Here is a 15,790-nt window from a genome sequence, read left to right as displayed (position 1 = left end):
ACAAGTGAACAAGCACATTTACAAGCACATAGGCTTTCTCACAATGCATTCAAGATAAGCACAAGCAGAATATATTTACTTTTTTTCAATGTCTCTGAAAATGATCAGTACTTATCTAGACAGACAAAATTCAGATCACAAAATATATTTCTGACCTTTTAAGGTGTATAACAACCTGTGGAGAGTTTTTTTTCTTCATGTGGTTCATGTTTGTGCTTTAATCTATTTCAAATAACTCACAGAAAAAAATTAACAGCCAAATTAATGGTTAAAAATATTATATTCCATACACTACCAATCTAAATTTTTTGAACAGTAAGATTCAAGATGCATTTATTTGATCCAAAATACAGCAAAACCAGTAGCATTGTGAAATACTTTTACTATTTTAAATGACTATTTCTATTTTTAAATGCTTTCTATACCATTCAAAAGCTTCAGTATATATATATATATATATATATATATATATATATATATATATATATTGATAGAAATGAGAGATATTTTTATTTAGCAAGGATGCTTTAAAGTTACAAAAGATTTCTATTTCAGATAAATGCTGTTCTTCTGAACTTTCTTTTCATCAAAGAAACCCTAAAAAAATCTACTCAGCTGTTTTCAGCATACTAACAATAATAATAATAATAATACATGTTTTTTGAGCAGCAAATCAGAATATGACGACTTCTGAAAGATCATGTGACTGGACTAATGATGCTAAAGATTTAGCTTTAAAAGCACAGGAATAATTTACATTTTAAAATATATTAAAATAGAAAACAGGTATTTTTAAATAGTACAAATATTTCAAAATTGTACAGTTTTTGCTGTACTTTGGATCAAATAAATGCAGGCTTGGTGAGCAGGAGAGACTTCTCCAAAAACATTAAAAAATCTTTTTCAAAAACTTTTGATTGATAGTGTATATATAAGTCCCAGCCCCAGATGACAGATCCTGACAGCAAATATGTTTTGTCTGGTATCCGAACATCTAGTCAGCAGAGTTGTCCAATACCCAAAACCCATTACCAGCAACTCTTGTCTGGTACCTAAAACTGTATTAAGAGATTTATGTCAGCCAAGAAGTTAACTGAGTATTCCAGAGAAGAGCAGAAACAAGATTGTGAATGATAAAAAGGAGTTTATTGAATAATCCTTGCTGCACGTTTTAGTGTTCAGACTTTGTCTGACCAGCACAAATATCCAAACACCAAACTATTTCACAACAACATCCCACAAACCCTTGCATTTGTGATATTCCCTCTTATCTCTTATTTTTAAATACAAACATTTCATGAAACTCCACAATCAAAATATTAAATGGCTAGTGATTATAAATGGTTGTATGATTATATATTAGTGAATGATTATAAAAATAATAAAATAAAACAAATCTTGAAGCAACACAAATACACACACAGTTTTTAGGATCCTTAGATCTTTCAATACACACAAAGGAATAAACTCCCTTAATGATCACACAGCTCCCATCCAGAGTCCACACAATACCCCACCAGAAACTTTAGCTGTCCTGCCGTAGTGACTCTAGCTCAAGTGTCTGACTCATTTGTTTAATATGAATGGATCTGTACTCATCTTTGCTTTTATCTTCCTGAGACCCATCGATTTATTTTTTTTTAAAAGTTCTAATAATATATGACACACATTCACACACATATGATAGTATTGCCATTTTAAAATGTATTTATTTATTTATTTACTGCAGAGTAACAGAAATAAGTTTTCCTGTAGTGTTTCCAACATACCATAATGTCAAACCTAAAAGCATCACAGAACATCACATATTACAGTATATCAAAACGGATTAATTTATTGTAGTTTAAAATAAGTAACAACAGTTATTATTGTCGTATTGTTATATTATTTTCAAATTTAGCTTGCTATTTTTATATTAAAAAAAAAAGTTTTATATTAAAAATGTTTCCACATGTGGGTTAAATACAAGTTAGTTGTTATTTTCCATCTTTTCTCTATATATTCAGTTACATATAGTTAATGTTAAATAATATGCCTATTCAGAATTACAGGCTATTTAACAAGAAAGTAAATAAAATATAATAACAAGTAAAAACAAATAAACATTTTTAGGAGATTTGTTTATCCAGGGTGATCCTGGAATTAGGCGAACACACATCTACATTTGTGACCCTGGACCAAAAAAAAAAAAGTCTTAAGTAGCACGGGTATATTTGTAGCAACAGCCAAAAATACATTATGTGAGTCAAAAATATGCATTTTTCTTTTATGCCAAAAATCATTAGGATATTAAGTAAAGATCATGTTCCATAAAGATATTTTGTAAATTTCCTACCATAAATATATCAAGACTTAATGTTTGATTAGTAATATGCATTGCCAAGAACTTCATTTGAACAACTTTAAAGGCGATTTTCTCAATATTTTGATTTTTTTGCACTTACAGGTTCCAGATTTTTAAATAGTTCTATTTCGACCAAATATTATCCTATCCTAACAAACCATACATCAATAGAAATCTTATTAATTAAGCTTTTAGATGATTCATAAATCTGAATTTTAAAAAATTGACCCTTATTTCTGTTTTTTTGGTCCAGGGTCACATTTGATTAAATAATTTGTATGCATATATGTATAGGCTATAATGTTATGCAACATATGTACCATAGGGCTAACTGCGATAGCCAGCACATGTGTGTAGCCTAATATGTCTAATGCTGGTTAATTATTCATATGTTAGTGTGAAGTTACAAGCGCACCGTCGCCATGGCTGCGTTAGAAACCTACCATGACTTCTTTCATACGGATAAGAAATGGTCATCGCCTGTAATATGTCCTTAACGCGTTTAGCTCAAAAACAGCACTTCAGCACCATGGACAAGATCAACCAACAAAACTCCAACTTGACTCCGAATTTCATCAAGATATAAGAGTAAGTTTTCGAGCGCGGAGAGGGATATGGAGAAGCAGAACAAGCTGATTGTCACCGATTAAAGTAATTATACAGATTTAAAGGTTACCAAACAAGTCCATTTTTGACGCGTTTTACGCTTTTCAAGCGAGTTACGTTATAAAGTGTTTTGATCAAGGGCACAATGGTGATAAAACCCTCGTGGGGTTTGAACCAACATCTTTTCACATATCAGCCCAGATACTTAATCACTTACCTACAGCACCCAAACACCAGCTGTGATGTTTAAGAAAATCAACGCCGTTTTCCGTCCGAACCATCTTGGACCTCGCTCACGGGACAGGTTCAGGTCCAATGAGGACTACCACAGCGCTTGCACCGTGAAACTGGTCCGGAGCACGTCGATGCTCGTGGTCGGTGAGAGCAGTCGCGCACGGCACGACTCTACCCTGAAGCGGAGCGTGAGCGCCGTAAGTGTCGAGTCCAGCACGGCCCTGTACTACTACCAGAGCCGAGAGGACCGAGTATGGCTCTATTCCCAGAACCAGAACTGCTTGGAGTACTTACAGGAACTGGTCGCGCTTAGGCGTCAGTACACTAAGAGCATCAATGACCTCAAGAACAGCGAAAGGAAAGAGACCGCGTCCCGCAAAAAGAACCCCGCACCCCAGCCACCGCAAAACAGAGCTGCACAGGTGAGAAGCAACAAGGCAAAGTTTATATAACATTATTAGGAAAATAAGAAATGTTGCTTCCTTTTTTACATTCACTAAACTTTGTTTGGCTGCTATCCACTTTATTATTTAACGCATAAGTCTTACCTATGGGTAAGACTTCCGGTTCATTAGCCGCATAACGATAATAACCTGCAGTAAATGGTTAAATTGTTTGAACTACAAACCAGTGTGCTCATAATTAAGATAATACATTAAAATAATATGGTAAGACACACCAATTTGCAATATCAAGCAGCAAAATGAGCTGTTTTGTACAGATAAAAATAGCTGGATGCGGATGAGACAGGAAGTCACACCCATAAAAATTACAAATGGCAGCGCCCGCTCTTACGGGAAGAAAAAAAAAGTGTTTTTTAGTTTTTTGGGGGGGAGGAAAATCATTGATAATTTTCTTTAAAAAAAAAGTGTGATTGCTTGAACAGCTTTTCACTTTTAAAAAATACAATAGTTTTGTTTTCACAGTACTAAAAATTATAGTAAGTTGAGGGAAACTGTGCTAAATTATATTAGTTTGAATAAGCAATCTAACTAAAAATATGCATAATACATATCGTCTTATTCCAAAGACTTCAAGGCCTGAACCTTCTGCTCCACCAATCCCGAACGAGGAAGACACACTCCAGTTCTTTGATGCAGTCATTGCAAGCTGTGACCCGGAGCCCAGTCGAAAACCACATGTGGATACTGGGCATGCAGATGTGGACTTCATAGGTGAGTGTGGAGCTTAAAGGGATATTTAAAGGGATAGTACACCCAAAAATGAAAATTACCCCATGGTTTACTCACCCTCAAGTCATCCTAGGTGTATATGGCTAGGTGTACATGTCTTCTTTCAGATGAATGCAATCTGACTTATTTTAAAACATGTCCTGGCTCTTCCAAGATTCATAATGGAAGTGAATGGGTGTTGAGACTTTGTTGAGAAGTCCAATAAAGTGCATCCATCCATCATAAGAAGTGTTCCGCATGGCTCCGAGAGATTAACAAAGGCCTTCTAAAGCTAATGCATTTGTGTAAGAAAAATATCCATATTTAAAACTTTATAAACTGTAATCTATAGCTTCCACTAACTGTCGTATGCGTGTTCACAAGAGAGTGTCGTTCCAGTTCCGTAGGCGTAGCATAAGCTCTTGTGAGGATATGCTAGTATTGCAAGAACTAAGTTTTGTTTACAGCAAAGAAAAACCAGTCTCCTCTTGGCTTATATCGAAATCCTCCAACATTCTTCTTCTTTACAAATCCTTGTTTTGTACTTCTAATTCATGACCAGTGTTTTGTTTTGCTCTCTTCTCTGAGCTTCCGCGTGTCACTATTAACCAAAGTCTACATCATCGCTTCACTTGAAAAGGCCTTTATTAACCCCCCATGTGGAGTACTTTTTATGATGGATGGATGCACTTGTTTGTGCTTCAAAATCTCAACCCCCATTCACTGCCATTTTAAAGCTTTAAAGAGCCAGGACATTTTTTAATATAACTCCGACTGTATTCATCTGAAAGAAGAAAGTCATATACACCTAGGATGGCTTGAGGGCGAGTAAATCATGAGGTAATTTTTATTTTTGGGTGAACTATCCTTTTAAGCCTATATTCAAGTAGAGGCAGCACGGAAGATACAACTGTGAGATGTTGCACATGTGTTTTGTCTATTGTTTTATTGTTTCTCTCCATCCTCCTATTTTAATCTTTCTTTAGTGGCTACCAGCACCAGCGAGCATGACCTTCACTCTAACTGGGTGCTTCGGGACCCGCGTCGAATCTCCATGATGGAGTCGCAGCCCAAGAATTCAGATATCAGTCACGGGCAGGGTTCCCAGCGGAAGGGCGACATGGGAAGCACAGGCAGCAGAAGACGTCTGCAACGAAACCCAATCCACCTGCCAAAAGTGGTGGAGAGTGCCTTTCAGACTCTGCGCTTCAAACCAAAGCTCAAGAAGAAAGACTAGCTGCTTAATCAACACTGTTCATTTCCACTGTTTGTGCCCAGAGGACAACTAAAACTTCACAGTTCCGAAAGAAAGAATAAGGAATAGTCTGAATCACTACAGAGGATGTGAGCTCTGTACGTAATGTCAGTGCTTACTCACTGCCAGAGCTTCATGAATTATCCAGAGTGGATCAGAATCTCTTTTTCAGTCGCTCTCGATAGCAAACGCTTAAGGCCATTAACAGAGCGTAACCGCTGAACAATCATCCTGTGCACTGATTCCAGACAAGAGCAACTGGAATTTCCTTATCACAATAACGCAGATCTGAGGATCATCTATCTGATGAACCAGTTAGATAATCAGACATATGAGTAATGTCAAACACAAAGGCCAAGGAGCTAGCTATTTACTGCCTAGTTATGATAGGTGAGTCTTAATTAACCAAATGCAAAACTATCACCTGTATTTTACATTTGGTAATATAATGTTAATCTAATGTCTTATCTAATGCAGTAAAACTTTGGGGATCCTTACTGTAGCATTTCTTTATATGAATTTCTTAAATTGGTACTAGGTGCCTTAGTGTGTATGTTTGTACCATCTTTTTTATGATGATTTGTGATTATACTACCAGTCAAAAGTTTTTGAACAGTAAGATTTTTAATGTTTTTAAAGAAGTCTCTTCTGCTCATCAAGCCTGCATTTATTTGATCCAAAGAACAGCAGAAACAGTAAAAATGTCAAATATTTTTACCATAACCGTTTTCTATTTGAATATATTTTAAAATGTCATTTATTCCTGTCTTTTCAATTAATATTATTGTTATTATTATGTTGAAAACGGCTGTGTTGATTTTTAAAGGTTTCTTTTATGAATAGAAAGTTCAGAAGAGAGAATGGAATAGAAATCTTTTGTAATATTATGCTTATATTGTCTTTATCCTTGCTAAATAAAGGTATACATTTCTATAATTTCTTAACCAAAAACAAAAATCTTGGATCTTTCTATTCATCAAAAAATACTGTGGGGAAAAAAAAAAACTCAACTGTAAATATTGATAATAATAATAATAATAATAATAATAACAATAATAACAACAACAACAATGTTTCTTGAAAAGCAAATTAGCATATTAGAATGATTTTTGAAGGATCATGTGATCATGTGATAAAGACTGGAGTAATGATGCTGAAAATTTAGCTTTGATCACAGGAATAAATTACATTTTAAAATATATTCAAATAGAAAGTAGTTATTTTAAAATAGTACAAATATTTTACAATATTACTGCTTTTGGTGTGTTTTGGATCAAATAAACGCAGGCTTGGTAAGCAGAACAGAATTCTTAAAAAAAAAAAAAAAAATTGAGTGCTCAATTGTGTATCTATTTTAGCTACTGTTCAAGTGATGTATTTCTACTAGTGAGACTGTTTTTTAAGCATTAAAGCCTATAAAGAGGAACTCGATGCATGTGTTTGAATCCAGAGCTAAAAAGGGCTGGTTTCTTTTTTTGAAAAAAGGAAGCAGGAATTGGGTATTACCCTTTCAAACTAGAAAAACTATGATCACAACAACAACAACAGGTGCAGTGTCAGATGGAGTCTTTATCAGTAAGTTGAATGAAAATAATTAGTACTACATACTGAAAGATAACTTATATCATGGATGAAAAAAAATTGAGTGTTTTAATGATTGGGATCGGTAAGATTTTATTAATAGAAATGAACAGAAATTAAGAAATTAATACTTTCATTCAGCAAGGATGCATTAAATTCACCAAAACTTACAGTAAAGTAAAAATAAATAAATAAATAGTTTACATAAATGAACACTCAATTCATCAAAAGGTTATTTAAAAAGTATTATGCAGCACAACTGTTTATCATCACTGATAAAATATTTTTTTGAGCAACCAAGCAGCTTATCAAAATGTTTTCTGAAGGATCATGTGTGCTTTGCAACTAAAGGAAAAAATATAAAGGAATTAAAATATATTTAAATAGAAAAGTTATTTTAGAAAACAATATTTAATGTTACGGTTACTGTATTTCTGATCAAATAAATTAAAAAAACATTAAATCAATCTTTCAAAAGTATTAAAACATTAAATAAATCTTACTAACCCCAAACTTTTGAATGGTATTCTATAGCATTGCATTAAGCACAGCACATGAGGACTGGCAAACAAATCAAACAATGGAGCAGAAATTATTTTCTAATAACTTTATTAGCAAAATGTTTTGACACACACAAACACTCACTCAGTTCTTCTCTTGTTTGACTTTAGGGCTGAAGAATGATGACATGCTCTTCATGCCAGTTTTGTCTACTTTGGCAAGACTCTTCTGAGCTGCAGTCATCTTCTTTGGTGGCTGAAATAACACAGAACATATTTTAAATATTAGAATTCTCTGAATTCTAGACTGTAGCAAGGTAGCTAAAATTACCATTTGCAACCAACAGTATGTAAAGCATTAACTGCTAAGTGATTTTTAAGGCATAGACAGAGAAAAAAAAAAAAAGACAGTTCAGCTGTAGCATGTAATGGCATTTTTTTTAATGCTTGGATCATAAACCCATCATCACTGTTTTGCAGATTCTAACTCACTTTCCGTGCAAAATCAGCACTGTTGAACTTGGTGTAGTCTTCGCCAGCCTCTACTGGTTTATCTGACAGTTTCCGTTTCTATTAAAGGCAAGACAGCAGTCAGAAAAACCAAGTCCAGCAAAAGATCATTCTAAATCGAAGTGAACTGCTACACCAATCCTCTAAATGCATTCAGAAACAAGCTGATTGAGTTTAGGAAGAAATAGAAATCAGAAAGCAAATGACTAACACGGCATAAAATCAAGTCAAGCGAGACCAGATATAATTCAGCTATTAACATTCAAGCATGGCAGCAACATGGAAATAGTATTTCAAGCCAAAAGATTTACCTTAGAAGGTGGCTCTGTCTCTTTAGGGCTAGATATCTCTGGCAACCTTGTAGCATGAGATAAAAAAAAAAAAGTTCATACTTTACATAACAAATAACATGGCACAATGTAAAAACCAGTCTGGGAATGTCCTGTATGTTTGTGAGTAGTGGCCGACTGATACGTAATTTTTGATGGCACTATTTAAAGTACACTATGTACATATAAACGCCTAAAATAAGTGTATAACAGTGATTCATAAGTCAAAAACATTCTCAATGTTCACTCATTCACTCAATTTAGCAAATTCAGTACAAATTTTGTAAAACCACATGCATAACAATTGCAGAAAATAAATTAATATTTATCTTAATTAATATTTACTACATTATATAATTTAAAACTTAAATAATAAATATAAATAATTAGCACAGACCGACTGTTAAACACAGAACACACGTTTTTATTCTACAAATTCACATTTCAAATTACAAATTTTTATAACATCAGATATTAGTTAATATGCCATTGAAATATTTCAGTCAACCACTATTTGTGAAGTGACAATCAGTGTATGATCAGTGTACGTATACATACTGCAGATGCTTGAGAAGATCTTTGCTCAGGTCTTCATTTATGTACTCTGATATGAGACCGTGTGCGTAACGCAAGTAGTCCTCTAAAAAAAAAAAAAAAAAAAAACAATAATATAGCAAATAGTGCATATAAAATATAATATATCACAATTTATTCATTCTTTTTACCTTCTTTAGCATCTTCCTGTTTCACTCTGATAAACATGCTGGATTTCACTCCTCCACCCACAGATATGTTGCTCTTTTTGAGTGTGCTTACTGTGCGATGAACCTGAAAGACATTTTCAAAACATTTTTAAATAGAACTTATCACACATATTGATAATGATTATTGATGTCACAGATGGATTCAAGTTTAAAAAAAAAAAAAAAAAAAAAAAAAAAAAAAAAAAAAAAATGTACTAACCTTTTTCTTGAGCCACTCCAAGGTCTTCTCCTGGTTATATCTGTGAAACTTTAAACCACCAACCTCTGAAAAAGAGGATTCAATTTTCATATACTGAGCACAAAATGTGGACATCACTCTGTATGTGTAACTGGTTTAGCTTTATCTAGTGTTTTCACGACTCGTCATCAATCAGCCATATTGAAGGCACTGAATGCAAACAATGCCACTGAACCAAAAGAAACTCACATATTTTGCTGATTACTGCTGCTGAAAAAGGTCAATTATTGTCATGTTTTGGACTGTACTAATCGGTTGGACCAGGGAAAACATTTGGAGTACTATAGACTGCCAACAGTTATAACAAATCAAGAAAAAGAATGCAAAAAGCCAGTGTTTGTGGTTGGCCAAACTGAACCAGGATTTCAAGGGCAAGAATCTTGACAACATCCATGTTTGTTCTTATAATTTCCTGGTCAAGTAGGTGTAATATTAGGCTAATATCTTAATTAATACAGCTCATGCATATCTTTACCACCTATTAACTTTAGTTTGTCAACATACTGCACCCTTTCCTGCTTAATAAGTCCTTCTCTATATGATTTAGCAGCTTCCACATGTTTTTTTCCCCCCGTAGTTTAGACAGCATAAATTAGCAGAACAACGTTCTGAGTATCTAAGTATCTCCAATATGGGCACGCATCCAGGTAACTGACTAAACTGTGACGTAAGTGCAAACCCTCTATATGTGCTTACAGAGTCAAACACACCTTTTTCATCAGCCACATGATGAAGGGAATTCATTCCCTGTGTGCAATGCAGAAGTCTTGTGCATCCAGGGTAATCCTCATCCATCACCATCTGCTCCACCTGCTGGAACTTTCCCTATTGGAAGAGTGCTGTCATTACAGATGAAGCTCATGTAAATGGCTTTTATTTTAATATTTGCATTTTAATTGATTGTTTACCTCGGTGGCAGCACTGAAAATGTACGGCAACAGCAGAAACAAAGGGTCAATGGGAGTCACATACAGCAGTCTACCATCTGCGGACACAGAAAAGGGAACAATTAGTTTACTTAGATGTCATCAACATTTAGAAGATTAATAAAACTGAGCATCAAAATCAATTGTCCACAATCATGTAAAATGGACAGGTCACTTTCCGCATAGAAAAAGCTTACCTCTTTGCACCGTCTGCCCAATAAACCAAGACCGAAAGTCTTCAGAAAAGGCTTTTACTTCATAAAGACTGACATCGCCAGAGCCAAACAGGTACAATGAAGAACTTCCTGCACTCACAAATAAAAGGCAGAACTGTCAGTAATTTGCAGTTTATTTAGATAGACCTCTGATAGACATCACCACTAAAAACTACTAGCTGTACACCACTACTAAACTGTCAATTGCAGTTAACTTAATTAGTACAGTAATACCTGTAGCAGGATTCTTTAGTTTGATGAAAGACGGATCACCCTCTTTAGATCTGCCTGTATCCAGTGCTGAATCTGAAAAAATAAATTAGTAAATATATATATATATATATATATATATACATATACATACATAAACATTAATAGAAATCACAATAGCATGGAGATTTAAATGAGCTTAAGTGTATACTATGACCCTAAATGTTACATTATTAATGCATACTAGTACATTTATCATAATAAAAAAGCTTCAGTTAAATAACATGTGCAACCAAGACTCTGTATACAAAGTTTCTGCAAGAACATGTGTGCAACATTCAACACAAACATAGTAAATATAAGGTACCTGGAGCAATGACAACCCAGCTGTCGTTGTCGGTGTGCGGAGAGCGTTTCTTTTTAGTAGTCATTTCAGCAGCTAACTTTAGTCGATAAACTGTACCAACCAGTTGTCTGATTATAATATGTAAGACCGCAAAACCTGTGAGTAGAGGTTCTGCCTCCAGAAAAATGGCGGCAAATATTTGTGTACAGTACAGGAAAGGGTGTGAAACTCGAAGTGACGTTTTATTTTGATACTACTCTATATCTAGCTGCACAAAATGATAACTTTTTTCAATAATACCTTTCAAATAAATGAATCTGAATGTAAAATCTCTAGTTAATGTAAAAAGAGAAGTGCGTTTAATTTAAAACCGCGTCTGCAGCCACCCCTGTCTCAAAATGGTACAGTCTCCCAGCACTTCTTAAAGACATAGTAGCACATTATATTAGGCACCATTAAAAATCTTGGAAAATCGTTCTCAATATTTTTCACATTGTTTCGTAATTATATCGCGTGATATGATGTTTATTTAGAAGTCAACACATTTAGCTGATGCATGATTACCAGTTTACAATATAAGTACACTGCCAGTGAAAAGTTTTTGAACAGTAAGATTTTTAAGTAAGATTTATTATTATGTCGAAAACAGCTGAGTAGAATTTTTTCAGGATTCATTGATGAATAGAACAGCATTTATCTGAAATAGAAATCTTCTGTAACATTATAAATGTCTGTATCATCACTTTTGATAAATTTAAAGCATCCTTATATATAGAGAGAGAGAGAGAGAGAGAGAAAGACTGTTTTAAATATTGCTAATTATAATAATAATAAATGTTTCTTAAAGAGCAAATCATCATATAAGAATGATTTCTGAAGAATCAAGTGAAACTACAGACTGGAGTAATGATGCTGAAAATTTAGCTTTGATCACAGAAATAAATTACATTTATAAATATATAAGTGTATGAAGAATGAAGAATAAATATATAACCATGAAGAATGGTTATTTCTGTGTAAAATGTTATCATTTATATAATAAATATTGAGAAAACTGAATTCATGAATGAAAGGTAAGTGATGGTATAATGTCATAAGTCTGGCAAAATCAACTCAAATGGTTGGCTTCATTTCTGACTTATTTTAAAATGAAAATATTTTTATGTACATAATTTATACGCAGGTTAAGTTGTGTGACATGGTTTTTACCATGTCTCAACAATTTATGACCGACAGACAATACATTTAATATAATCAACGAATTTCAGCACAAAAACATCAAACATGAAAAAACAACAAAAAACTGATGTTTCTAACAGTGACCTCAAGATGGCGCAAGTGTCCTGAAAATGCATAAAGTGTCGCCCTTCGGCAATTGTGACAGCAGATTAATTATTAATTTATTACCTGCGTGAAAGTTCTAGACGTGTTCTAAACCATCATAATGAGTATATTCTTACGTCACTTAGTTTGAAAGAAGTTTTTTGGCACGACAGTTTAAAATATTCAAAGCATTCAAACATAATTCAAAGTACGGCTACGAGAAATACAGGCTATGTGACACTTGAAATAAATAAAATTGGTAAAAGTAAGACAAAATACAATAAAAATACAAAATGCTACACAAATGGCATGAACAGAACTATGACTTATATAAGGCAAAGCAGTAGCCTATATGTTGAGCAGTATGTGTTGATTGATGTAGAATCTATAGATGCTTTACAGTTGCTCTCTTTCCTATTCTCTAAACCTGTGGGCTGCTTCTTAAGACTGTATCTCAGCTTGACATGTCTGACGATTCCCTCTGTCTGTATGGCTCACTTTATCTCTCATGTTGTGTGAGAGAGAAAATGCATCTTTTTGCACTTATGTCACTCATTAAAACAACTTACCAAGACATGTCCTGACACAGTCTATGCGTGTGCATTCATGTGTTGCTGATTGAGAATCAGGGACCCCCTGTTCTGCTATAAGTCTGAGGTATTCAGGTCAGCCAAGGTCTGCTGAGCAAGGGCATGGTGGAGGGGGAGGAGGGGCTCCAGGACGTCTCAGCTGTACAAGAAATTAACCATTAAAGAAAAGTTATATACATACTACATATATAGCCTATTCATTTGTCATGTATCACGATGCCTTACTTTTCTAATCAAGTTAGTTTTTTATACTTTAAATTTGATTTAAAATCACATGAATTCTAAACATTTCAAAATATTATTCTGATTATAAATCTATATGAAACTCTAACTAATAGTTACAATGTACATTGCACCCTTGCAGTTCTTTTCTCACTTCCACAGATATATGACACAGACACCAATGTTGAGTAACTCCATTAGTGTCGTAAGAGACAGACAGAATGAAATCTGCTTGGAAAAAAGAGCGTGGCACAACTTCAAGGCACACAGTGACATTTTCAGCTCAGGCTTATTATACACATCTGACTTGTTGCTCTGTTTTATAAACTGGTTGATGAGACAGATCAGAATAACGATTCTTATTTTGCATCAGAGCCTTACCTCCTCCCACACACATGCAAAATTAGGCAAACACACCTTGCGCATTAACATGCTCCCACAACTTTGCTTGAAAGAAAATAGTGGCGTTTTACACGGGTTTGCTTCTTAGTTTTACTTCTGCACATACACTACACATTCCCAGGAGCGAAGTAGCCCACAGATGTCTCCCAACTCTTGCACATCAGTCCACAAACACAGTTGACATCGTGCAATCTCACTATCACTCATCAGATTAAAGTCAGGCGCTAACTTGTTATAGCTAATGTGTGGATTGTTTATACTGTCAGATGTCCATCTCAATTTATAGGATGACATTTTAGTGGGAGGGGCAATCTACAGAGATGCATTGCGTGGAAAGACGACAATTCGTCGGATTTCATTTTCGGCGAACGCGTTGGGAAAATCGTGCTTTGACATTGAAGGTCTGTCAGTAGAGGTCTGATGAGTCAAACTGAGCGTAATCTATTGGATCCATCATATGACTCGTTGCGACGGGAAATTTGTTTTGACTAATTGGTGGTAAAAACGAAAAAGTAAAATCTTTGAGACTTCGCTAATATAATACGAGCTATGCTTTTACTTTCAGCAAGATAAGAAGCTCAAACGTGAAGGTAGGCTATTAGTAATATCGCAGCCTTGATGAAACAGTCTGAGGCGTGCATTAATTTAGTGTTGTCTTGCCAAAATCAAAATCTTACTGAGTGATAGCAAACTGATTGTTGCAAAACTGTTATACATAAATCAAAATGTATCCTACTGTATTTAAATCACATAATCCGCATTTTTAAATAAGCAGCCTTACTAAATGGATGTAATGATTAATTTATGTATTTCCATACACGGAAGGTGTTTGTGAAAATTGTTCATTTTCACATATGGAAACTGCTAGAGGAAATGAAAGGATACAAACTAATTCGTTAGTCATTCGAACAGGCAGCGTGTTTAGTTAATAAATTCATTAGTCGAAAAAGTGAATTCGTTCCTTTACATTTTCATTTGTTCTGCAGCAGCTTGAAATCCGAGGTTTATGCATTTTTATTTAGCACAGCGACTATATTATTGCTTTAAACTTTTCTTTTGCAATTGTTCCTATTTACTAACGTATCAGTCGTTGCAAAATACCAGCAGATTGATTTATTGTGTTTGGAATTAGTCAAGATGATTTGATTCATCACTGAGAGAATGCTAATCTTAACGAAAACAGGCAAACATCTGTTTGTTTCACTGGTGAAACGGTATAAGTATGGGCTGTATTACTCTAAATTGCTGTGATCGTTTTAATTTGATTAGATAATATGCTATGTTGCTGGATTCCTATTTATATATTTACTTAATCCTAAAATCACCTACAGCCACGTAGTGATAATCGTTCGCCTGTATTTGCTCGTTTGAGAGTGAGTAGAGGAAGGTTGGAAAATGCTGAAAACCTCACCTCAGCTGTGTCAACAGGCCGTGTGTTTTTCCCTGTTATAAATAGCCCCACTTTCAAATTAACTTCCTAAACGCCACGTGCCATCCAAAATAAAACCATTCAAATAAAATATTCACACTGTAAGCAACATATAGCATAAATCAATTGTACGAATCTCTTGTTAATTAACTAGGTTTGCTCTTAACCCTAACTTTCGAGATCACTGATTTGCATACCCATAAAGGGTAAGTGTTTTTTGACGTCCGAAAATTGGAAAATAAAAATACCCAAAGGTGAAAAGTGCTAATTTGCCTTAGGGCACTAGGGGCAAAAACGGGTAAACCTTAATATGAACCATGTTGAACTTTTACACCATTATAGGTTTCAAAGTGAAATTGTTAATACGGAATACACAAGTGTTTAAGCAGTTTTGCTCACTGTTGAACGTTCGTGCCACGCATCCTAACCAAAGTGAGCTTTAGCATATGATGATATTTGACAGGCTTTAGTTGCTCTAATACAGTTGAACACACCAAACACCAGCCAGTAGCAGAAGGCAGCTGTTTCAAATCACTGCGGGTTCTTACTTTTCACAAAACACAAATATACTCTTAAATATGCTTATGCAGGTGT

General features: G+C 34.4%; 2 protein-coding genes across 2 annotated transcripts; one reads left to right on the top strand and one right to left on the bottom strand.

The window, feature by feature from the left end:
* Nucleotides 1-3,192: 3,192 nt before the first annotated feature.
* On the top strand, nt 3,193-6,566 carry LOC127171346 (uncharacterized protein C13orf42). The gene is made up of 3 exons (XM_051119926.1): nt 3,193-3,606; nt 4,215-4,359; nt 5,343-6,566. The coding sequence occupies exons 1-3, from the start codon at nt 3,193-3,195 to the stop codon at nt 5,591-5,593; spliced, it is 810 nt and encodes a 269-aa protein (XP_050975883.1). The 3' UTR covers nt 5,594-6,566.
* A 1,222-nt stretch (nt 6,567-7,788) lies between these two features.
* On the bottom strand, nt 7,789-11,563 carry rnaseh2b (ribonuclease H2, subunit B). Its single transcript, XM_051118551.1, has 11 exons — nt 11,252-11,563; nt 10,909-10,980; nt 10,657-10,764; nt 10,442-10,518; nt 10,244-10,358; nt 9,495-9,559; nt 9,257-9,359; nt 9,090-9,171; nt 8,514-8,559; nt 8,185-8,262; nt 7,789-7,948 (listed from the first exon to the last, which is right to left on the bottom strand). Exons 1-11 carry the CDS (start codon nt 11,313-11,315, stop codon nt 7,838-7,840), a joined length of 921 nt encoding a protein of 306 aa, XP_050974508.1. The 5' UTR covers nt 11,316-11,563; the 3' UTR covers nt 7,789-7,837.
* Between the last annotated feature and the right edge of the window lie 4,227 nt (nt 11,564-15,790).

This window comes from Labeo rohita, chromosome 9 (genome assembly GCF_022985175.1).
Source record: "Labeo rohita strain BAU-BD-2019 chromosome 9, IGBB_LRoh.1.0, whole genome shotgun sequence".
Classification (NCBI taxonomy): domain Eukaryota; kingdom Metazoa; phylum Chordata; class Actinopteri; order Cypriniformes; family Cyprinidae; genus Labeo; species Labeo rohita.
This window is presented reverse-complemented; position numbering and strand designations above follow the sequence as displayed.